Source organism: Gymnoscopelus microlampas (genome assembly GCF_963454915.1).
Source record: "Gymnoscopelus microlampas genome assembly, chromosome: 11".
Lineage (NCBI taxonomy): Eukaryota > Metazoa > Chordata > Actinopteri > Myctophiformes > Myctophidae > Gymnoscopelus > Gymnoscopelus microlampas.
In genome coordinates, this window is record NC_139948.1 from 43240687 (window position 1) to 43264478 (window position 23792).

The window sequence follows — 23792 nt, forward strand, 5'->3', positions numbered from 1 at the left end:
TTTCTATTACTTGAAGATGCAGAAGTAACTCTCTCACGCCGAAGCCATGCCTATTTCTTTGTGTTCTGAGGACGTATAGGAAGACAGGCAGACTGCTCTGCACTGGGCGGTGCCAAAGCTGCAGACCCCCTCCCCCATTCACACAGTTACAAAATAGCAGCCATCTGCTTTCTTTGTTCTCACCAACGGTCTTATTTTGCACATTGATGAGCATGGTTGTAGCTGAAACGTTTACAGGCCTAATATGATATTAAATTTGGTTGAAGAACCACACAATTTAATCAGGTTTATTATAACTGGGGTCTCTGGCTCCAAACACCAACTTAAAGATGTGCGTTATTTTGTGACATGAAATTAATTGAACTTTATTCTACAGTCCTATATGGTCTATCAGTTAGGATTCACAGTACTACTCTATTTTGTATGTGTGGGCGCTGGTATTTAGACAGTACTATTCTATTTGATGTGTGGGCGCTGGTATTCAGGCGGTACTACTTTATTTGCACTGACAACAACTATTATCCACAGGCCGGCCTTTGACCGAAGTTGGAGCTTTCCCACTCCTCCCAGAGGACGTGACAGGCACATGAGTGGTCAACCCTAGACACCATCATCATGCAAGTAAATCAGCTAAGGAGTCTGACATTTTGTTAAGATCACCCCACAGTCCTATAATTTGACATGGCTCTGTAGGAAAATGTTGTGGAGCTCAGGAGCTGTTACTGTAGATGCCAGGCTAGGCCTGGAATTATTAGGCATTTCTAATGGGTCCACAACAGAACTGAAATGCCTGTCAAGAGAGTTCAAGAGTCTGTTTAACTATGGAACTGGCCAATGCACAGAGCACTGTGATCCTATCCTGTAGGCCTAATCAGATCAATAGAGATCATGACACAATAGACAAAATCAAGGCAACTCACTGGCTGCTGAAGTTGAATAGTATCCAAGTAAGTTTTATTTGTCACACAGTTTACTGGTCTAAAAGCAGTCCATCGTTTTTGATAGTTAGAAAAACACTCAGCATGATGATGGTGACTGTTATAAACAATGATGACTGATATTGAATCATGGTTACGCTAGTCTACCTTTCCCTGATCCTACACTGACCCCCACTGGCTACTCTGAATAACACACTCTGAATTAAAACAGTCAATCTAGGTTTCTATCACCAGTTCAAATACAATTATTTTGGGGGGTCACGGCCTGAAAAGGTTAAGAACCATGAGTTAAAGCGATATTTCACTTTCAAAACATTTTTAGGTGATTTTATCGTCTACTCAGGCTCTCTCTCTCTCTCTCTCTCTCTCTCTCTCTCTCTCTCTCTCTTTTCCTTATTTCACACAGCAGTATCAGAGTTTTCAGAGTCCTTCATGACAGGAGAGGATGGGTCATATCTTGCCCTGCATGCTCCTCTGCGAGTATATCCCTATTGATATGAATAGGTTTATGGATCTATAGGCCTATGTGAACCTTTTCAATGAAGGGATACTTGGTTATACTCAAACAACATAATTGTGTTAAACTGCTGAGTCTGTAAACCATGTAAATTGAATCAATGTTGAAGTATTTTTGTATGTAGGATCTTGACCATGCTGTAGATATATAATTTGTTCCCCAACATTTTAAATGACTATTAGATGATGCAACTCTACAGTACAGAGACACCATCTAGCATCCACTCCTATTTACCACAATTTATGTATGAATTAATTCATTTATTTGTATGACATATTCACAAGTGATGATTATGTCTACCTCCTACAATGATGCATACAAATAAAGGCAACAAAAACATATATTAATGCTAATTAGCTTTCTGACAATATTGCTCAGCAATCCTGTGTATTTGTGTCAAGCTAATAATATTAATACAACATTAGCAGAATGTACAAATTATAGTTGCATTCATATTATTTGTTCTTAGTGTCTCCGCCAGGCCGTAAGGCATGGCGAGAGAGTATGTTTTACCCTCCGTCCGTGTGTCCGTCCGTGTGTCCGTCCGTGTGTCCGTGTGTCCGTGTGTTACCACCAAATCTCCGGCACCGTTGGCCCGGTCGCTGCGAAACTGTGCACACACACTCCCTGGATGCCAATTCAGAACCTCTGCCTCAAATTTTTCACATGGGCCTGTTATAGCGCCACCAGGAGGCCGATTTGTGCAAAACCCATTTTTTCACATTATTCCTACAGTTTTTAACCAAACGTCATGCAAATCGGTACACAGTATCTCTATAGTCATGTGATCAACCCTGATCTGTCCGATTTCCCATATTCCATCCTTATTGGTTAAGGTTGCCATCCAAAGTTTGCAGGATTGGTCCGTTTTGAACAAACTGCCTCAAACCATGAACGCAGCGTGCGAATTCCGTGAAATTTCACACGCACATTCCCACTAGGCCGAGGAAGAAATGCCACCCTTTTCACATTGGCCTGTTATAGCGCCACCAGCAGGTCTAATTTAGCAAAACACATTTTTGGAACAAAATGCCTCAAATCATGAATGCAGTGTCCGATTGCCGTGAACGACCTAAGAATAAATGGCACCCTTTTCACATTGGCCTATTATAGCGCCACCAGGAGGCCACAATAACGTATCTGACCTGGCGGAGACCTGTGCTCCGAGGAGCACTTTATCTAGTTTAACTTGTGTCAACTATAGATGACTATGATGTTTTATACATTTTTGAATAATTAAAATGCATATATTTATGTTTAACTTGATATTGTCTCATGAAATCTTTTTTCAGTGCTGAGTAGCTTCTCCTATGCACACAGTCAAGGTGAAGATTGCTTTTCTATCTATTCTCTCTTTTTTTTTTTTAATCCCAGTAAAAATAATGTATGTCCAGTAATGTATGTATGTGAAAAAAGGCTAAGAAATATAGAGATACAAGGATTATATTTCTGTCAGTTTAATATTATTATACTGTGTGTGTATATATAACCAAATTGCGTTAAAAATAAAATGTATTATTATTATTATTATTATTGTTAGTAGTAGTAGTAGTAGTAGTAGTAGTAGTATTAGTATGATTCCATACTTTAATTCATATCTTGAGGTCAAGTCATTTTTGAGTAAATGTCCAGTACGCAGAAAATGTATTTAGATAAATAGATACATTTATTAAGCTAGATTGAAAAACAAATAGACGCCCGAGAGGTTAATACACCAACATGTATTCATCAAACTGTTCAAATATTGGGCACATTTTGCAAAGATTCTAATTATCTTTCAACTCATGTTTTACTCACAGAATCATCAAGAACGAATGAGCCTGCCTAAGATGAAAATCTTTGACAAATGGAGGTGGATGTTATGATGTGCGTCATCTGCATAATGTTTTTTTAACTAGTTTTAAACTGTATATTCCACTGCTAAAGGTGTGACCACACTGCATGTTCAATGGCAGTATGTACATTGATACTGTAATTTGTTTCAGGTCCTTAAATATAAATGTATAGGACATATTGATTCTCAAAGTGGGGTGTGGGGACCCCCAGGGGTTCTTGCGGGGGTTACAGGGGGTCTCCAGCAAAATTAGTTCATATATCATCAAAGCTTAACCACTTTAAACCTATATATTGGAAAATAGCTGATCTACAAGCTCACAATGTGTCGCGATGAGGCGCGTTGTGAGCTTGTAGATCGCCTATTCCCAAAAACAATCCAACACAAATGTATTGTAGTTTGGGGGTTGGCAGAAAATATATTCAGATGGAGGTCCGTGGCCAAATACATATTTAGTTGGGGGCATGAAAAGGGTTGAGAACCACTGGTGTAGCAGGACAACCCAACATGACAGATGGGGAAAACATCACCATAGAAATAAATGTAATGTTTATGATATGTGCTGGCATGATTGTGGGGAGACTGGCACGTGTATACATCAACTGTGGCATTGCCAAGAGGACAAATCTTAAAGATTTTGTTCAGCAAAATATTGGATGTAAATTTCCCCTTATATCCAACAGTGGTTCTACAGGGAAGTAAGACAGACAGAGTTAGCCCAATAAACAACACTTGATTGGACTAGCCATCATGACAATGACACTATTAAGGTGATGAGGAAAACCATTTCAAACTGTTCAAACTGTTTCAATAGACAATCAGTAGTAGTAATAGTTGTCACTAGTCTCACCACACAGTCATAAAATTCACACAAGAGCTGGTAATATAAAACTTTATCCTATGCATTGAATTGATTGATGCACAACATAAACTCACTATATTTTTTGTATTTTTATTTATTCTTATTTTTATTGCTTCATTCTTGTGAGTTTTACATTTCACTGCTGCTTGTTGTGTCCCAGCGCTCCCTTTGGAAAGAGATTTTTAAAGGTAAAAAAGTAGTCCCACCCAGCTGAGAGTGTAACTCTGAGAGTATAACTAATTTGACTCAGACCAGTGCTGTTTCTCAATTCAAAGAACGCAAAGAAGAACTTGTAACCTTGTCAAGTTAACTTGGGGAGAAGGTTCTGACAGATTCATGAGACCAGACAACACATCACATTTCTAGATTCAGAGGGACTGTACTTCACGTCACGTGATCACCCACTCTGTTCTAATCCAGTGGTTCTGAACCTGTGATTTTGGGGGGGTCCCCCAGATGCCAGTGAATTGACAATTATTATTGTTTTAAAAGGAAAGAAAAAAGACCATTACTGCATCAAAAGTAATCAACAAACTATACTATAAAAACTGATCAAACATTGGCCAAATTGTCAAATCATATAAGAAAGAGGCAAACATTTTGAAAAATAGCTGATCTACAAGCTCACATCTTGAGTAGATCTGCTATGTTCCCAATATTTATCTGTGTAATAGAGTCAAACTAAATGCTTCAACTCCTAGTGCTTGTCAGGGTGGGGATCCCCTGTTCAAATATGATTATTTAAGGGGGTCACAGCCTGAAAAGGTTGAGAACCACTGTTCTAATCAGCTGTGTGTCTGTGTTTCAGTCCAGTTGTCAGTGCATACATTGCAAGTAAAACTTTGAATTTGAATATAATGTATCAAATATAACTTTTAAGGATAACTGTTAATATTATTGGCTGACATTATAATACATGTGAAAGGCACATACGTGAGTGAAAGGGATTATTAGGCCTATAGTTTAGGCCTCTGTATTTATTTATTGCTGTGAGGTATTTATTTATGATATACCCAGACTATGTAACTTGTGTGTACCGTACATGCCAAGGTGATTATTCTATTGCATTGATTAAATAACCCTTTGTTAACCTATACTACTGGTGGATATTGAGTGGATATTAGATAGAATAACAATGGAAAATACACAATTAAATGGAACATTTCATGACATAAAACATCTGAAAATATTGGATAGTTTAGGCTACTATCATTGTGGGATATATGTAGGGAGTTAAGAGTACAGTACTGCAATAGAATGAATAGCCTAATATACCATAGTTAGTCTAGTGAAACCTTTACACTGTCAATTATTATGAACATTACATATTTCTTTCATATTGATGGTGGTACACATACCAATATCACATCTACTACATAGTTTATTGTATGTTTATTATATCATTCTTTATCGGGCCATTAAAGGCTCTCAAGTCTTAGTCAGTAGTTAGATAGAATCGCATATAGCCTGGTCAATGAGAGAAACAGATGTTAGACACAGGACACCGTGAATATGTAATGTGTAAGGCTGGGTTTGCTTACCAGTCCTATATAATGGCATTTGGTAGTACAGTAGCAGCTAAACATGCATAATTTGTAAAAGCTCCCCAGGCCTGAATAAACATTGTTAAAGTATTATTTGTGTTATTCCCTTTATTACAAATCAATGTAGAACACTGGTGATCATCCTTACAACTGGGGTAATGCAGGCTAAAGTCTCATCAAAAGAGGGCAGCCTTAAACCCAACAAGTGTGTCAGAGTAGAATGAACCAGTCACCTTCGGGAGAAGGTGTGGTGGTATGACCACAAGGTGGCGGTGCAGGCTTGTTGAACAGGCTGATGGGAATTGAAGTCCATAGCTCATTGTAAACACATCTCATACCTTTGATGATGTTGTTGGCTGACCACTGTTGCTGTTTTCTCCAATCTTGCCCTTTGTTGTTAGCTCTAGATAAGAATGCTACACATGCCTTCATTGTAGGCCAATTGAATGTCGTAATGTAGGTATGTTTGCACCTCCCAGGAGGAAGATATGTTTGTAGTTGATTCATATTCATATAGTTGATTATTCAGTAATGCTTTAGCATTCTGTCAAGCAACATTATGGAAGAGCCTGCCGAGCTGATGCCACAGAGACCAGTGATTCTCAAACATTTTCATGTCAAGATTAGAATTTGTGCCATGCAGGGACATACAAAATAGCAGATCTAGAAGCCCACAACACGTTGCGAATCGGTACGTTGTGAGCTTGTAGATCGGCTATTTTCAAATATCCCCCCAAAAAATAAGATGGGGCTTTCATCAACTTTAAACTGTTCCTCATTTTGCTGGGGACCCCCTGGAACCCCCTCATGGAACCCCAAGGGTCTCCGGGCCCAACTTTGAGAACCAGTTTCATAGACAGAATGGTGGGCAAACACCTCGTTTTGATCTACCAGGTGATCCGTTTGGGCGACTGAGTTGATCAAATACATTATTGTTCGATGTGTAAACAACTTTTCTCCCATGCAGTCAGAATGTATCTTTCCGTTATTATTCATTTTAAATTGACTCATTCTTTGCTAGGTGTTATTATATGCATTCTCAGTGTTACTAATAAAGTATTCAATCAATCAAACTTATCCTATGCTTTTATTATTCTAATAAAGAAAGCATATTCTATAGCAGCTATAATAAGATGTAGAAGCAGTGGTTGTTTTTAACGTCTAGCACCATGGATATTCACCCCCACCTTGGAGAATGGTGTAGTGATCATGTGCCCAAAAAGGCTGTCCACCCCTGTTCTATAAGTCTGTATGTCATGCTGATGAAATGCAATTGCTTGTAGGCGATATGCTCATAGAGTTATCTGCATAGTTTTGGCTACTGATTCTACTGCGACTGAGGTCTTGAATTGACCCTTTCTGATGGATGTCAGGTCATGTTTTCCCTGCTACTTTGTGAAAGTTTGATGGATGTACAACTACAACAGGATGTTGGCATCAAGTCAAAACTTTTACTACAATAGTACACTGTATAGTAAAAAATTAAACGCACACACACACACACACACACACACACACACACACACACACACACACACACACACACACACACACACACACACACACACACACACACACACACAAACAATCTGGTCTCCAAATGGCCATCCTTCTCTGGGTTATTTGGGATAGACAGGGTTTTGGCTTATTATATTGGTGTCACGCCCAACTAATTCTATTTAATGGGGGTTTAGGAGGAGGACATAAAAAAAGTGTCTCTTAGCGTTAAAATGTAATAAAGCAGGGTTATAAGGGTACCAATATACCTATATGACTCAGCTGTCTTGATGTCTCATATAAACAGCAAGCCACCTTGGAGAGCTCTCTTAGTTCAGAGCTCACAATGATTAGCACCTGGCTTTTGGACAACATGCTCTCCCTGCATGTAGGTAAAACCGAGGTACAGGCTGAGTAGATGTTCTGACTTCAAGGTTGGGTTGAATAATGCACAGTGGTGGAAAAAGTACTCAAATGTTTTACTTAAGTAAAAGTATCAACACGGCAATGTAGTAGTACTCCGTTACAAGTAAAAGTCCGGAATTCAAAATTCACTCGAGTAAAAGTAAAAAAGTATTGGTATCAAATTGTACTTAAAGTACCAAAAGTAAAAGTACTAAATGTTTGAAAATAGCCTAGGAATAAAATAGGGCTAAAGTGGTTTAATGTATGTTTTATAATGTAATAATTTATATCTACAAAGTAACTAGTAACTAAAGTTTTCAAATTATTGTAGTGGAGTAAAAGTACAATATTTGCCTCTGAGATATAGTGGAGTAGAAGTAAAAGTATAGACAATTGAAAATATTCCAGTAAAGTAAAAGTACCTCAAAATTGTAGGCCTACTTAAGTACATTACTTAAAGTGAATGTACTTACTTTACACCACTGATAATGCAGTGCAGTTCTCAAACTTTTTCATGTCAAGGACCCCCAAATTAATATCTATTTGGCCGCGGACCATCATATGGATGTTTGTTGTGGTTATGAAATGTAATGGCTATTCCAAAGGGCATAGCCATGTCAATAACAGCCCCAAAACCCCACTGAAAAAGTGAAGGAATAGCCTAAACATTCGCTTTGAAGATATAACAAGAAACAAACCAGCATGATACATTTAAGTGAGCATTTAGTTTTAGTGTGTCTTAAGCCTGATGTATACACATCATCATAGGACGGTGTCATGACATGTCAACTTTGCTTTCTTTCTTTCTTTCATTTAACAAGTTTAAAATACTGAGTATATTCAAATCCATTTTCCAAGATATTAATATTAATATCACAATAATCATAATAATATGACGTATATGCTAATAATACTATACTATATAAGAACAATACATCAAATGTCTGTGATGTTGTTGTTAGGGCACAGTTCACACTCCAATCCAATAGGCGGCGCCAATGAACTAACCCGGTGGAGTTGCCAGCCGCCAAAAATACTCACAACAACAGAAGAACGTTTTTTTTTTCTTCTTTTCGGAAGAAGGAGGAGGAGGTATCCGACAAAAGCGGCCCTGTTTCTTTTCAACCAAGAGAGGGAGAGAGGAAAAAAATAAAGTCGAACACAAACAACACAAAGAAGCGAACATGTACGCCAGGACGACCGCGGGCAGCGCGCACGGAGACTTCCAGGACAGGAATGGCGTGAATTATGTGACCTCGGCGGAATCTTTTGGACACTGTTCCCAGCTGTTCTGGAAGAAGGATCCCAATGACTCCGGAGTAAGAAAACCTCCTGCTGGCTCAGGCTGCAGCCTCCTCATCTCTCTCTCAGCTCGAGCCGCTCCGCGCGCGCTGCGAGAACACACTAAACCCTCCGTTAAAATACTGAGCCGCCGCGCGAGCGAGCGCCTTTCGTTCCGCTCGAGACTAAAAATGACGTTATTATCTATTGGAGAGAAAAAAAAGTGTCGACGCGGCAAACGTCGACACTTTTACTCAGTTTTCAAACAACGTTCGTCTTATGTTGGGGAAGATTATGTCATTTTGTTTTGTCCAGCGGTGATGTATAAATGAAGCCCGAGCTAAAAGCCCCCTCTTCCATTGTATATATATTTGTTTATGTAAACGCACGCTTTAAAAAACAACAAAAAAACGCCATTATATACTTAGAAAATAATGTGTTTGTGTGAACATCATTCTGTTAATGTTAGCTTGCAGCTATAAGGACGTTAGCTGTTTTTTTTCTCCTCCTCTCCTGCACCCCCTGGCCGTTATTTTCGATGAACAACATTGTTAGCATCGAGCTAACGTCGTCACGGCCTACTTTAGCCTGGGCTGGCTAGTTGGCTAATCGGGCTAATGTGTTTGTTCTGTTCCTTTTTGCGTTAATTCACCGCTTCTCACGTCACACAAACGGAGTGTTGTTCAATCACTCTGGTTTAGTTACGGTCGGAACCGGTTTAAAAAGCGTGAGCTGCGCGTTTGGAAATTAAAAGCACGTAATATTGTTTCATAACGGTAACAATGCAGCCGTTAGCTTGACGTTAGCTCGAGGACCAGGCTCTCACGCGAGCTTTTTTTTTCTCTTCTCCTCCAAACCGGCCAGAGATGTGTATTGTATATGAGCTGGTTATTCAAAACCGCTCGGAAAGTCACACATGCAACATGTTTATTTTACGGTGGGGGTATTTTTTTTTTATTTTTTTTTTATTAGTGGAAGCAGAACTTTTGTGTTTAAATGTGTTCGGCCTGGAAGATGTTTTAGTGAATGGGAGAAAAGTAAACATGATGAGGCTGTCTCACCGGAAACCGGAGCGGAAGCCGCCCCGCACTTTGAAAGAGCTCTTTGTGGCTCAGTAGACTGTGAGCTCCTTTCATCATTATATTCATCATCATTATACAGCCCGTAACATTAACTGCCTGCGACATTATGCGTCAAGCACACTACTTTATAGTCACCTTTTTTGAATGTGAAGTGACTCTCATGCTCTGTCCTGCTGCCCGTCATTTAATTGTTTGTTTTTTATGTTCAACCATCAGTCAAGTTTTGTTAAGTTGGCAGAACACTCGAAATGAACAATGAATTTAAAAACTAGGCCATTTTGTAGTGCGCTTCATTTGTTTATTCTAAGATGTGAAGTTTAACCACTTAAACCCCAGCCCCCCTATTTTGGGGCAAGTCTAAATAGGTGAAAATATCTGATCTACAGACTTGCTAGATCGGCTATTTTGGCAATTTGACATGCAACCATTCATATATGATTTTAGTGATTATGGAAACTATTTGAACCTTTTGTCTTCCATTATGGTTTCTCATATGTGACTCACACATTCTCATCCTCCGCCTGTCTCAAGGGTATGCTGTTAAAACCTCCCGCACTGCAACACTGTCACTCCATTGACACAACCTTTCCTCCTCTGCGACAGCCGACGTCAACCATCAGTTGGTGCGACCAGCTGCCCACCTCGTCAGGGACTCTGTCCAGCCTCAGCCTGGAGACCCGGGCGGCCGCAGCAGCTGCCGCTGCGGTCGTTGCCGACATGGAGGCAGATGAGAGGCCGTATGCCTGCGACCTTTGTACCTGCGCCTACAAGCATGCCAGCTCACTGCTCAATCACAAACTCACCCACAGGACCGGAGATTTCAGGTGTGTGGGTAGGGGTACTATGATGACTGTGTGACCATGTGTGATCTGTCATAGACAGGACGTGTCTAGTTGGAGTGACAGTTGTATGTTCTCTTGCATTAGATTACAGTTTTTAGAACTGAACATTCTAATCAAAATTGTTACAAAAAGGTTCTAGTCTGGTAGAACAAAAGGGTTACAATTATTGCTTGTTCTTTTTCACGAGAAATAGCCCATTCTGCACACACGCACGCACACACACACGCACGCACGCACACCTACTAAAACGGACTATCAAAGTTATGACGAGCTAAGACCAAACCGGAAAATTAAATCGACCATGAGGGTGACCATCTTCTCTTCCTCTATCTGTCAGTCTCTGTATTAGGGATGTAAAGTTATACCGCGGCATCAGGCAACCACAGTATTGATTCCATACGAATTTCCGTGCCCACTCACAGTAGGTTTATGCGCAAGTGCAAATAATGCACAGTGCAATTCCACTCACAACTCCATTTGATCATTTTATATCCCTACTCTGTATATCCATTCATGTTTGCATCTCTGTACGTCTGTGTACAGTATGTGTCTGTGTTCAATGGACCTTCTCAACCAATGACAAAGGTGGCTAGTTTCAATGTAAGAATTAGAGCTGTTTAAATTCATGGTTTAATGCATGCCATTAATCGGTTTAATGCATGCCCTTAATTTGAAATGTGTAACACATTCATGATGTGAATTGTGTGAAGGTGGGTTTTATTTGGAAGTGTACAACCAGGAATAATGTATCCTGTATGTATTTGGCTGCAGACCCCCATTTAAAAAGTTGTTGTGCCACAAACCCCATAAGAAAAGATAAGTGAAAAAAATAATAAAATCAGGTCTACAAGCTCACAACATGTAGCAATGCATTGTAACCTTGAAGATAGGCTATTTCTAATTAAATGGGGAATAAGTGTTAAAACTGTTCACTTTGCTGGGGGCCCACTGAAACCCCCTTAAGGACCACTGGGGGTCCCCGGACTCCACTTTGAGAACCACTGCTGTACAGTACTTAATTTACTGAAATGGAAAAATGTAACCCTAAGACTTACCCCTTATTCTGTCTGCTCTGATCTCTCTTTCCCCATTTCTGACCGCACATCCACACATGCATACATTCCAACATCTCTTCACCACACACACACACCATGCATCCCCATTCCCCAACAGATGTGACTTCTGTGCCAAGCCGTACACAAACTACATGTCCCTGCGTAACCACATGCGCATCCACGGGTCGAAGCGCTACATGTGTGACCTTTGTGGCAAGGCCTTCCGGCTTGCTCGCTACCTGCGCAACCACCAGAAGATCCACGATGATGGGCCCAACCGCTTCGACTGCCCCAACTGCTGCAAGAGCTTCCGCACCATGTTGGAGCTGGCCCAGCACCGCTGTAATAATGCTTCCAGCCAGGTGAGAAGAGTGAAGGTGGGTGTATTCGCGATGTTTTTATATTGGTGTCCTTTGTCTGTCTGTTAACTGCTGGTCTATGATGAAAATGATCATTATGCTGCTGGTCTATGATGAAAATGATCATTATAAGATAGGGTTGGGTTCATTCGATCATTTGGGTTTCATCCGAATGCAAGCGCTAAACCCGTACTTTGAAATGGTGCCTGGAACCGATAAGTTAATGCTATTTATATTAACTGTTAACACTCTTTATTAACTTCTATCTATTTAGCAATCTATCTACCTATCTACAGGGCTGACCCAGATACTTTGCACCTGTGTTTGATGCCACAAGACTAAATTGGATGTTCCCCCCTTTTCACATTGCACGTCCTGGTGTTGAAATTTCTTGAGTTGATTTTATTTTTTACCGTGTTTGAGTAATCGGAGCCTTCATGCTGCTGTCAGAGGCAGAGCAAGTTTATTTTGTTTATTAGGTGCATGTGCGGTGATGCTTCTGTTGCCTGTAATGTCTGTTTGAAGCGGGGTGCAAATTGACACTTCAGGCATTTAAGTAGCCCCGAAATGAAGCAAATGAAATCTGCGTTTTTATTTGGTCCGGTAGGCACTGGACAATTTCAGCACCCAACCCTAATCATCAGATGTATTATAATGGTTTAACTCTTGGTGTTTTCTATCTGACTGGTGATGCTTTTCAGCACCATGTGCATGCTAAATGAAATGCAATTAAGCGTTTCAGTATCGACAGCATGTTATCGTTCTTTAATTCTGTTTACTGTGGAAATTCAATATTTATGCATACTTAGTCGTTCAGGCTGGTTGAGTGTGTGTGAATGAGTGAGGTAGTGCAATGGAATTGTTGGTATGGGTGCACAGAGTTGTGTTTTTGGCCAATATAATATGCGGCTTGTACATTTGTCAGTCCGAGAAAAATATCTGTTCTAAAATTTTGATTTGGCATCACTGAAATCTGATTGGAGACGTGAAAATCACCACTTGATGTGACGAGGGTGCGGAAAGGTTGAGTTCCAACCAAAAGTTTGTGGGGTTGTGTGAGAGTGGGGCAGTGTCTGTGTGGAAGCACGTGCACATAATATCACACTTAATCTTATAATTCTATCTCCTCAACCACTGTACCCTCCGTCCTCACGAGGACAGTCCATCCACAATCCTCCATCTGTGAGAGGGCTGTTCCTCGAAGTAAACATGGTTTAGGAGGTCAGGGTTAGAATTAGGGTTAGGCTAAGTTTAGGGCAAGTGTCAGGGTTTAGAGGTTAGGGAATAAATACACATACAACCCCCGTGGAATTGTACTCGCAAGTATAGTAACTCAAACTTTGTGTGTGTGCCTGTGTGTGTGTGTTTGTGCGTTTGTGTGTGCTGGGTTCATAAGAACCGGTTCAACTGTCCGTCCTGCTTTAAGAGCTACAGAACCATGCTGGATCTAGCTCAGCATCGCTGCCCCGCCGCCATAAAGAACCAGGTTGGTGTGAGCACGGCTGACCCACTGGTGAATGTGTGTGGTTGTTTGTGTGTATGTCTGTGACGCCGTCAGCAGATCAAACAGTAGTTGTGAATGTAGGGGACAGTAACGTGTCCACTACATTCATTTTTCTTATGGACTAGGGTTTAGAGATGAGATTTAAGAGAGAGTTCTATTAAAACTTTGCTTTATCCACCTCTGGTCCTACAGGACAAGAGTCTTTAAAGTGATTTTTGTTTCCCTCCTCGCGTCCTCGGTACAGTTTGTAATACTAGTAATCTAAGTAATCTAGTTCTATCGATATAATGAGTCGGATGAGATGACTCTATTGTTATCTATTGTGTGCTGGGAGATTTTATAGAGCCGTTAGAGAAAATAAACAAGGAACAGATAACTATGATTTGAAGAAATTCTACCTTCTGTCTCCACTCCACCAACATGGTGGTGTGTACCCCGGCTTTCCAATCATTAAGTGACAGACTTTGACTTGTGGCTCCATTCATGACTGTTTGTCACTTCCTGGTATCTCTCTCAGGTTCAGCCTTTATAGAAACAATTAAGGCATTTAGCAGATGCTTTTATCCAGAGTGACTGGAACAAGATTTGGAGTAAACTGCATGTAATCTAGTCAACAAACTACAGGGTAAGTGGTCAAGTAAATGGAGTGCCAAGAAAACCATTCCGTTCTACAAAGTAACTAGGATACCATGCAAACATCAAACCTAACGTTAATTAATTACATGCTATCTAAATAACATACTTAGCATCTATGGGCAAGCAAACAGCATGCATCGAGGTAATAGTGTACAATATGTGAACAAGTAACGGATATACGTACATTTCTAGCCAGCAAATGTCTAAATAGCTGCTTCTATCAGTACTTGTGGCCCAAGTATTTAAACGAAAATGGTGATAATGGCAAACAAAACTCAGGCTGTTGGATGTATTTATACATCAAACAAACCAAACTATAATCAAGGTTTTTTGATGTTGATATATTTAATACCAGCAATATACGTGGATGTAAGGTAGAGGTACTTAAAAACTAAGGCCGCTTTAATGTATGTCTGAGCATCAGTCCAGTAGTGGACATTATGTTGAGTTCTCTAATGTCATTGATGTTTAGTATATGTTTGAGCTAGATGAACAATCCAATATTGGGATCTTATCATTTTCACCTTTTCCCAACATGGAAAGCGATTAAAAAATGTATCTTTTTGTTGCTTCGCCTTTAATCAGTGTGTCATATATATGAGCTACATTGTATGCTAATAATTAAAAACGTGAACGTCGGAAATCGTCCGTAAATATTAATATGTTCTAGTGGAGTCATATCACCCAGCACTGTCTGGGTGATGATAGTTGAACAAGGATTTCATTTTTATTTTGGACTAGGTGAAGGTTAGGCCTACCAGTAGGTTCAGATTAAGTTTATGTGATAAGTTTGTTAGGGAGTGACACAGAATAAACAAATTGAGAAAGAATAAACAAATTGTGGTTTAAAAACAAAAGTGTGTGTGTGTGCGTATGTGTGTGTTTGCACAGCTTACTCAGTCCATCCACCATGACGGAGAGGCGGTAGTGAGGAAGACAGGACAGCGAGTCCTTATAATTGTTCCCATTCCAGCTATAATTAATTAAATGGTCTGCGTAATTGGCTATTATCATCCAGACGTCCAATAAGTGAACCAACCAGAGCTCCTGAGGACTCCTCGTCTGTCATCTGTCACTTCCTGTTCTTCTGTCCACTGTTCAGCTCAGCATGCTTTATTAGCAGTGTTGTTGCTACGAGTGTCGGAATATATCATATATATAACTTATCTCTTTCCCTCCTTCCCTTCCCCTCTCTCCTTCTGTCCTTTTTTTTATCTTATGCCCTTCTCCTCCCTGTCCTACTGCCCTCTTCTCCTTCCTTCTCTGGCATACTTCCCCCCCCATCTCTTTTTCTCTGAACTATATCACTGCATTCCTATGCCCTCCAACCCACCATACTCTATCAGTCTGGCAGTCGTCGCGCCAACTACGGTCATCGCCGCCAACATCAACAACAGCAGCAGCAGCAACAGAACAACACTACAGCGCCCATGATGCAACAGCAGTCACACGGAGGCCATGGCCAGCAGGACCCCCTGCCCCCTCACTGTGTGTCCCCAATGTCCCAGGGAGGGGGTGTGGCTAGTAACACCATCCCTGACCCCCACCAGGTACAGAACGGAAGGTTGTTTTAAGGTGGTTTAACATGTTGTAACTGAAGGTCATGGTACCTAAGGGGGGTAGAGCAATTGCATAAGTACACACAGATGACACATGCGAAGTACAAACAAACCCCCCCACACACACAGACTCACAAGTGTGTATTGATTGATTGAAGTTTTTATTGACACAAATGCAATGCATAAAATATATTTACAGCTTATTGGAAAATATTACTTACAAGGTTATTTGAGTAATGACAAATGTATGAAAAAGTGGTGTAGATCTTGTTAGCAGTGTTTACAAATGTTGAAATAATGATCAAAGAATGTTATGAAAAATGTCTTTAAAAACATTTAATTGGTATTGCCATCTAAATAAAATGAATGAAAGTGGGATTCGGCCCTGGCTGTGTATGTCAGTAGTTGATGTTCTACTGTTCTTCAGCTTCTGAAGTGACTGAATCTCTTCTCTCTCTCTCTCTCTCTGCACTCAGGGCCGTTCTAGCTCCTCCTCTCAGAGCCAGGCCAGCCAGCAGAGCATGAGGAGCTCCTCTTCATCCAATAAACACTCCTCTTCCTCCTCTGGTTCCTCCTACTCCCTCCTGCAACCGTTGGTTCCTGAGGTAAAGGAGATGTCGCCTTACACTAGGCTGAACGCCAGCAACCCCATGGTAGGAAGAGGGGAAACCCTCACCTCACATGCAACCCCGCCGCCTTAGATGGATTCAGATGGGAGTTATCTAGCTGGTTTGGAGTTAGTTATCGTAACTAACTCCTAACTAGCTAGTTATCTCCTGACTAGCGAACTAACTCCTAGCTGCTTCTCCCTCTGTATTCCTGTCTGTCTGGATGCTAATGGTAGGAGCTCAGAGACATTCATCACTCATTGATTCTTCCTCAAATAGTGTGAACACATGGTTCACAGCATCAAAATCCGATGCTGTGAAAATCGTTTTTGTTTATAAAAAAGCTGTCAAAGTGGAACAGTGACATGGGAATGTCTATGGGAACGTTCATGGAAAGTGAACTTAACAAATATTGGATGCTTATTTGAATACCGTGTATTTGGCCTTTAACTCCCGTTTTAAGGTGTTGAGTTGTTTTAGCTCTTTCTTCTAACTTCAGTATTGTAGAAGCTAGAATAAACTACAGTTGCCTCGGAATTGTGTAACCCTGCATAGTGCTGCTGGCTTTCAGACTATACTTAAACCTAACCTCTCCTACTCATACATCTGCTAGTCTTTGACCTTAATCTAGCCTCATTCACTTTCTGTCTTGCCCCATCTCTCTCTTTTTCTCCGTTACTAGGGATGCAAGAAATCGGCCCACGTAATTGTAGGAAACACTTATATTTTACCTGGCACAGATTACATATATCTTCAGCCAAGGGAAAGTGGTCATGGCATTTTAGACAATAGACGTTCAGAGAAGTGAGGCGATAAAGATACATACAGTATGTCAGTCAGGTCAGAAACAATGGATGAATTGATTAGACAATACATTCCCCCCCAAAACGCATTGTGACATGATGTTGGCTTGTAGATCAGCTAGGTTTGCCACATGACATCACCATACGACAAAATATAAAATAAGGCCTTAAGTGATTAATTTGAACTTTTTACTTGAGTACACGTTTGCACCTCTAGTCGCTACTACTCCTTTCTGTTTTCTTTGGTGTCTTTTCTACTACTTTCTCCCTTAAGAGTCATTCTCGCTCTGCACTGTTTTACTCATTTTCTGCACTCTCTTCCCATATCTATATACAATAATCAATATTCTCATCAATAATACTGACGCCTCCCACTTTGCTTTCTTCTTTCATTCACTTCCTCTTTCTGTTTCTCATTGAAACTCTTTTCATCTCACTCCTGTTGCTTTACTCCAATTCCCTCCGTATGTCCCACTTCATTATCACACCTGAATATACCTGCTCCTATTATACAATCTTTCTCTCTCTCTCTCCAGCCTAAACACCAGGACACCTTCTCTCTGGCCCCGCAGCGACCTCTGACCTCCATCAACCCCATCAGCCACTCGCTGCACCCCAACGGGGCGCCCACGCTCAAGCCGTCTCCGGTGCCTCGCACCATCCAGGGAATGCCCTGGGAACGCTCCCTCTACAACCAATGAGGTCCTCGATGAGCCCCAAGTCCCGCCCACCAACCCCACCTCTACCCTGAACCTTGTAAACCACCAACACCATCATCATCTTCACCTCTTCTAGTCCTCCACCCCTCATAACACCCACCACCTTAGAGCAGTCGTGTCCCAGTCCCGTGGCTCAGGTACCACTGGTATTACTCGTTTTCAGTCCTCTCAGGAAGTGTACCATTTGACCCTCTGTCCTCAGTCCAGATTGGACAGCTGGTATGACTAGAAACCCAGCTAAATGCTATGGAACTCATAGTGTAGAAAGCCAGCAATACCCAGTGGACCGGCTGTTGGAAACCAGTGCCGTAGAGGAGCCGTAGCCCCCAGTTCCTTGGTGGGAGTCGAGTTAAATCCCAGTACCTTTGCTTTCAGTTGGACTTGCTGGTCATGTCATAAAAGGCCAAATCTGAAACTACTTTCAGAAAGCTAGGCTATAACAGTTCTGCCCCCACACACACACACACACACACACTCTTCCTGTCGTTCAACCTAGCGCTAACATCCTGGGATTCCTCCATGACATGTTGCATTCTTTGTTTTCTTTTCCTCCTTTTTGAAAGTTTCATCTGTAGAGAGTTGTTTAACAGAGACAGAAGCGTTGACAAATAGTTGACTTTGAGTAACTGAGTAGTTAGGTTAAAAAAGGAAAAAACAAAAAAAAACAAAGCGTTGCCTTGATCCTCATGTATGATCTATGCCATGTACTGTACTGAACATAAGTTAAAACATGTATGTCCCCTAAACTTGTCTTTCTGTCCGTGAGACCTCGTCTCCTTGGGGGGTATTCTGTGGGGAGATGGTGAAGAGGTAGCTTGACGGTCTGTTTCAGACAACAAGCAGCAACTGAAACTCTTGTAGCTCACAATCACTTAGGGCACTTCTTTGAATTGATCTTTTTTTCCCCCCAGCGGTTTCGTATCCAAACAACACGTCTCAAGTTTATAAGGCTAAGTGCACTCAATTAGAACATCGTCACCCTCAGATCAACCGACCAATCAAATCGCTACAGAGGAGAGACTTTACATTGTGTTACACAGTTGGTATTGACAAGCAAAGAGAATTACTGTTAATGTAATGAGCCTAACGCTCTTGTCCTCTGCATTACTGACACCCAGTCACTCCTAGCGTTTGATTATGATAAAGAAGCATCCTGTGAGATTATGCCTTAAATTCCCTCTCTGTTTAGGAAGCAAGAAGAAACTCCTCGAGACAGGTAGCTCGATCTTAGTAAGGAAAGAACTGTAGGTTGTTGTTTTTTGGGTCCCTACTCTCGCTTCCTCCGTTAAACCAGTTCCAGAATGGACATTGTGAATATGTTTAACAATTTTTGATTCATTTAGAAGGGGAAGGACATACAACACAGGTCTCTTGTTGGAATCAAACCAGGAATGTTGCGATTATATGGTTGACACACTATCCTCTTTCTCTCTCTGTCTCTCTCTGCCTCCACCCAGCTTCCCCTCATGACAACACAAAGGACCACAATGGAAATAACTCATTCTCTCTGGTTTTATTTTTTTAATTTTATTTAACGGTTCTAAATATATGTTCAGCACTGTTTGGTTTAAGTGCGTTCTCAAAACACAGATGAGCTACTAGACTAAATCCCTGCTTTTTTTTTTTTTTCCAATATTATTTTTAAAAAAAAGGACCTCTTTTAAAACCAAGTCAAGCCGCCCCAGAGCCGCTGGTCAGAGTGGTCAGGTTGTACAGCAGCTGCCATGTTGTTAAAACACAGCTTGTTTAACCATCATTTCACCTATAGCTTGTTATTGCTGTTAGTAGTTTATTTGGAGTCCAGTATAAGCCTTACTGGAGCTGAGTGTCAATAATTGTTGTGTTCCATATTATTTCACAGCACTTTTCGTCAAGAAATGTGCCCAAAAATTCCATATCATATTGGCTACTAGAGCCGACCGATGCCAATCCTTTCTTTTTTGGTCCAGTCCCAATTTTAGAGTCCTAAACCATTGATTACGATGTGTCGACCGATATTTTGTTAAAGTGCAAAATCTTTATGGCAATTTGAAAAATGTTGATTTGATTAAAGTTTCTCTGAGAACATTTAACTTATAAGCAAACAAATAAAAATAGACAAATACCTTTTTGATACAACTTTTAAATGATGTACATATATTAAACTTCAGTATATGAAAAGAACATTTAACTTGAATTTCACAATGAACAAGCAAACGAGTAAATGTGAAACATTCATCACAGAACTTTATTTTTATTTTTTTTACAACTTAGGCCCTAGCCTATAATGACATGCCCAAAATACGGGTACCTGGTTGAGTGCTTAAAAACCGGTCACATTGGCTTCATAGTCGCTGATAGTGATGTCTTTAAAAAAAGTCTTTATGGCCAATATTTTGGCCAAACATTATTGGTCAGGCTCTATTGGCGATGCCCCTTCATATCATCACGGTACTGCCTTACAAACACAAACTGCGGTGAATGCTTTTAATGCATTTAAAAAGTCAAGCCTGGTCAAGTCACAACTAGGCATAACATTTCATATTAAAACCAACCAAATTCCATCCTCTTTTGTTCTGAAAAACTGCAGCAACTGCAGCAATTTTCTTCAGAGCAGCATTGGTGAAATTGTGAATGATGTTTGCAGGGTGAGTATGGTCACATGTACAACATTCTGACTTAAGCCTAATTAAAGCTCCATCGTACGCCGAAAACATCTGATTTACAAGCTCACAACGCGTTGTGAGCTCCTAGGTGGGCTGTTTTCGATATGCGACAAAGTATGAATCGGGCTCTACAAACGGGAACCACACATTGCTTAGCAACCACTGTGAGCCAGGTGACAACATGGCTGCTTCCTGGATCTTCTTATGGCCAATTCCTGTCCATGGCTCTGGGTTCCCTCGCCCCGATACCCCCTTGTAGAAACCTCTTGCCTGTGTCACTGCTCCCTGGCCTGGATGATTTTAGTTCACATCTGACAGATTCACTAAGCAGGTATACATCGTTAGCTTGATAATCCTTTAAGAAAAAAAGAAGGGGGAGGGGGAAAAAAAACATTTGTCTATATGAAGAGGAAACGGTGTATTATGAAATCCAAAAGAAAGAGATGATGTTATGTTTCACGAGTTAAGAATTGTTATGAAAGTTTATCTTGCTAACTTTGGCAGCCCTGTTTCTTGAAACGCCCCCAGTTCTACTGACATTGTATTCTCTTTTTAAAGTCGTTTCTATTTTTATTCACATGTTTTTTTTCTTTTTGTTTTTTTTTGCTTTCTTTCTCCTTGTAAAGTGTCTTTGAGTATTTAGAAAAGTGCTATACGAATAAAATGTTTTATTATTATCACTACTGGTGTTGGTTTCTGTCTCATCAATTCAGTTTATTCTGTAATAGGATATCAATTCTACATTAAAATTAGTTCATGAACTCTCCACTAAATGTGTTTTGGATTTCTTACAGAGATCATTTATTTCTGTCCTTTCTGTGAATTTGAATCATCTTAGAAAATACATCTATACTTCCCAGCACCTCCGTTACCAGCTGCAACATTAACTACACATACAAATATTTATTCTGAAATGGGCCATTCTTAATACACTGTGCTTATACATTACTTTTGGTGCAATATTTTACTTGGTAAGGAGTATTTCTACTACTCGAGTACTATATCTCAGTACTTCGTCCACCACTGGTAATCAGGATCCTGGAAAGAAAACTTTGAGTACCATAATTTCACTGCTATCAATGTTGCTACTACTTGTCTTAATGTGCATGTGCTATGTGACAGTGTTGTAGAATCATTTCTATTTCACTGTTAAAAGTCCTGTTATGTGCACTTCAATGACCTGCATTGTGATATGTCATCGTGTGACATTGACATGAGTATGCTGTTCATCCCTTGGCCTTATCTGTTGCATCAATTTGAATGTTATAGAATGAGATGCCACATCATGCAGGCCTGGTAATTATTGTTTTTTTAGTACAGCTTGGCTCTGGCAAAAGCTTTCTTCTTACCGTATCTACTGTATTTTTTTTTATAAATATAGAGAGATGCCTTCATGCTTTCACCAATTAATTAACTATTGGACCACCAACCTGTGTGCTTGAATGAATGAATGTTTTCTTATTTTTTTTCTTGTGCAGTACCTTGAACTTTGAATTCAAAAGCTATCCAGAATAAATTCTACTGTTGTTCTTTAGAGAAGAGCATAAACATCTGACAATGTGAGCGTCATACTAGCTTCTGAAAAAAGCATAATCCATTCTGTTTTTTAACAGAATTGATTATGCTCTGAAGGATCTTCTCTGAGATGGATCTGAGCCCATGGTCTGCAGAGAAACATGGGTTCATGATGATAGATGATAGACTATCATAGACCATCATAGTCTATCTAATCTAAAAATGAACATCAAATGTATCAATATATCTTAAAAACTGTCCCAAAAAAAGCAAGTGGTGTTTTAAAGTGAAATACCCCTTTAAGCTATCAGACTATCATGAACTATCATAACTCTCATGTAATAATGTAATACAAATGATCATACAGTGTTGCACTTTCACAGATTTTCACAAACTATCATTCTAGACCAGGGTTCCTCAAAGTGGGAAGTCATGGGGTGCCGCAGAATACTTAAAGTTGGAATTCATCAATACCGCTTAGACTCTATATATACTGAGTAAAACGGACTTGAGCGGACTTGAGCATAAATGTAAGGTGCTAGTATCAATGAAATTCAGGGGTGCCATGAATGAAAACGTTATTTATAGCGGTGTCCTAAGCCAAAAAGGTTTTGGCTACAAAGGCTACAAAGATCACCTCCCCAGCTGTGCCCCGGTTGTGCTGACCTCGGTGGTCATGAAATGCTTTGAGAGGCATAGTAAAAGACCACATCTGCTCCTCTCTCCCCAGCATCCCTAATGCAGTTTGCCTACCATCAGGCAACTAGTGGAAAGGGTGAGCAGCTTCAACAACCTCTCTGGGTGCACATCACTGAAGACCTGACCTTCAGAATACACACAGACTGAGGCTGTGGCAAATAAGGCGATACAATGCCTAAAAGCCGGCCTCAGGCAGATGAGAAATTCAAGTCCACACAGAAGGTCCTAAAAGACTGCTACTCCACTGCCACCAGAGCATCCTGGGGCCATCATCATCTTAGCTGCTCTGCCTCTGAGGATCTGTGGAAGGTGGTGAGGTCAGTACACCTGTACACCACAGTGAACTCCCTCTAGTTCCTGCAGGACACATGGCAGTATAGTTGCTTGTGTAGCACTGGCCCTTTAAGGAAAGTGCATAAAGAGGGGTGGCCAGGTTTGTGGCCTCCTGTCTAGCCAGAAGCCTGGCTTGAGTGTTTGTGAGAGAGACCTGGAGACATGAGGGGTACAGACTAATTCTCGGTAAGACAATCTGAAACAAATGACAAGGTTTTTATAACTCATTGTAGCAATAGTATATATATAAGAGTTTAGATAGGCTGACAATATTAGGCCTGTTGTTAATTATACTAATATATATCTGTATTTCCAGAAGCCTCCAGGTCCTTTGAGCAGCAGTACCCCGTGGCTGTGCAGGCCTATATCAATAGGAGCCATGAGCTTATATTGACTCATTGGGTATGTTTGTTATTTTGCTGTATTTGTCATCTTGCTATAGGGGCCTAATGTCTGGGATGAGTTGTTGGAGGGTTGGTCTAATGCTTTATTATTTGATTTTTTTGTAGGAGCTGAACTAACCATCATTTTCCCACTGTGCCATATATACTATTT

The 23792-nt window shown here is 40.5% G+C and overlaps 1 protein-coding gene across 5 annotated transcripts; it reads left to right on the forward strand.

Annotated features, from left to right (window-relative positions):
- Positions 1–8685: 8685 nt before the first annotated feature.
- LOC311055994 (uncharacterized protein) lies at positions 8686–21370 on the forward strand. 5 transcript variants are annotated; one of them, XM_084072327.1, is made up of 7 exons: positions 8686–8916; positions 10492–10784; positions 11976–12219; positions 13613–13702; positions 15703–15906; positions 16392–16568; positions 17863–21370. In XM_084072327.1, the coding sequence occupies exons 1-7, from the start codon at positions 8782–8784 to the stop codon at positions 18025–18027; spliced, it is 1308 nt and encodes a 435-aa protein (XP_083928453.1). In that variant the 5' UTR covers positions 8686–8781; the 3' UTR covers positions 18028–21370. The 5 variants fall into 5 exon arrangements, with proteins under 5 accessions (XP_083928453.1, XP_083928454.1, XP_083928455.1 ...); XM_084072328.1 differs by having other exon boundaries at positions 16392–16520; XM_084072329.1 differs by having other exon boundaries at positions 10564–10784.
- Positions 21371–23792: the final 2422 nt, after the last annotated feature.

Excerpts from the sequence above, each read along its gene's own strand:
- LOC311055994 (XM_084072327.1), top strand. The coding sequence starts at position 8,782 with ATGTACGCCAGGACGACCGCGGGCAGCGCGCACGGAGACTTCCAGGAC. Across the intron at positions 10,785-11,975 it reads CACAGGACCGGAGATTTCAG|ATGTGACTTCTGTGCCAAGC; the intron begins GTGTGTGGGTAG and ends ATTCCCCAACAG. Across the intron at positions 16,569-17,862 it reads TGAACGCCAGCAACCCCATG|CCTAAACACCAGGACACCTT; the intron begins GTAGGAAGAGGG and ends CTCTCTCTCCAG.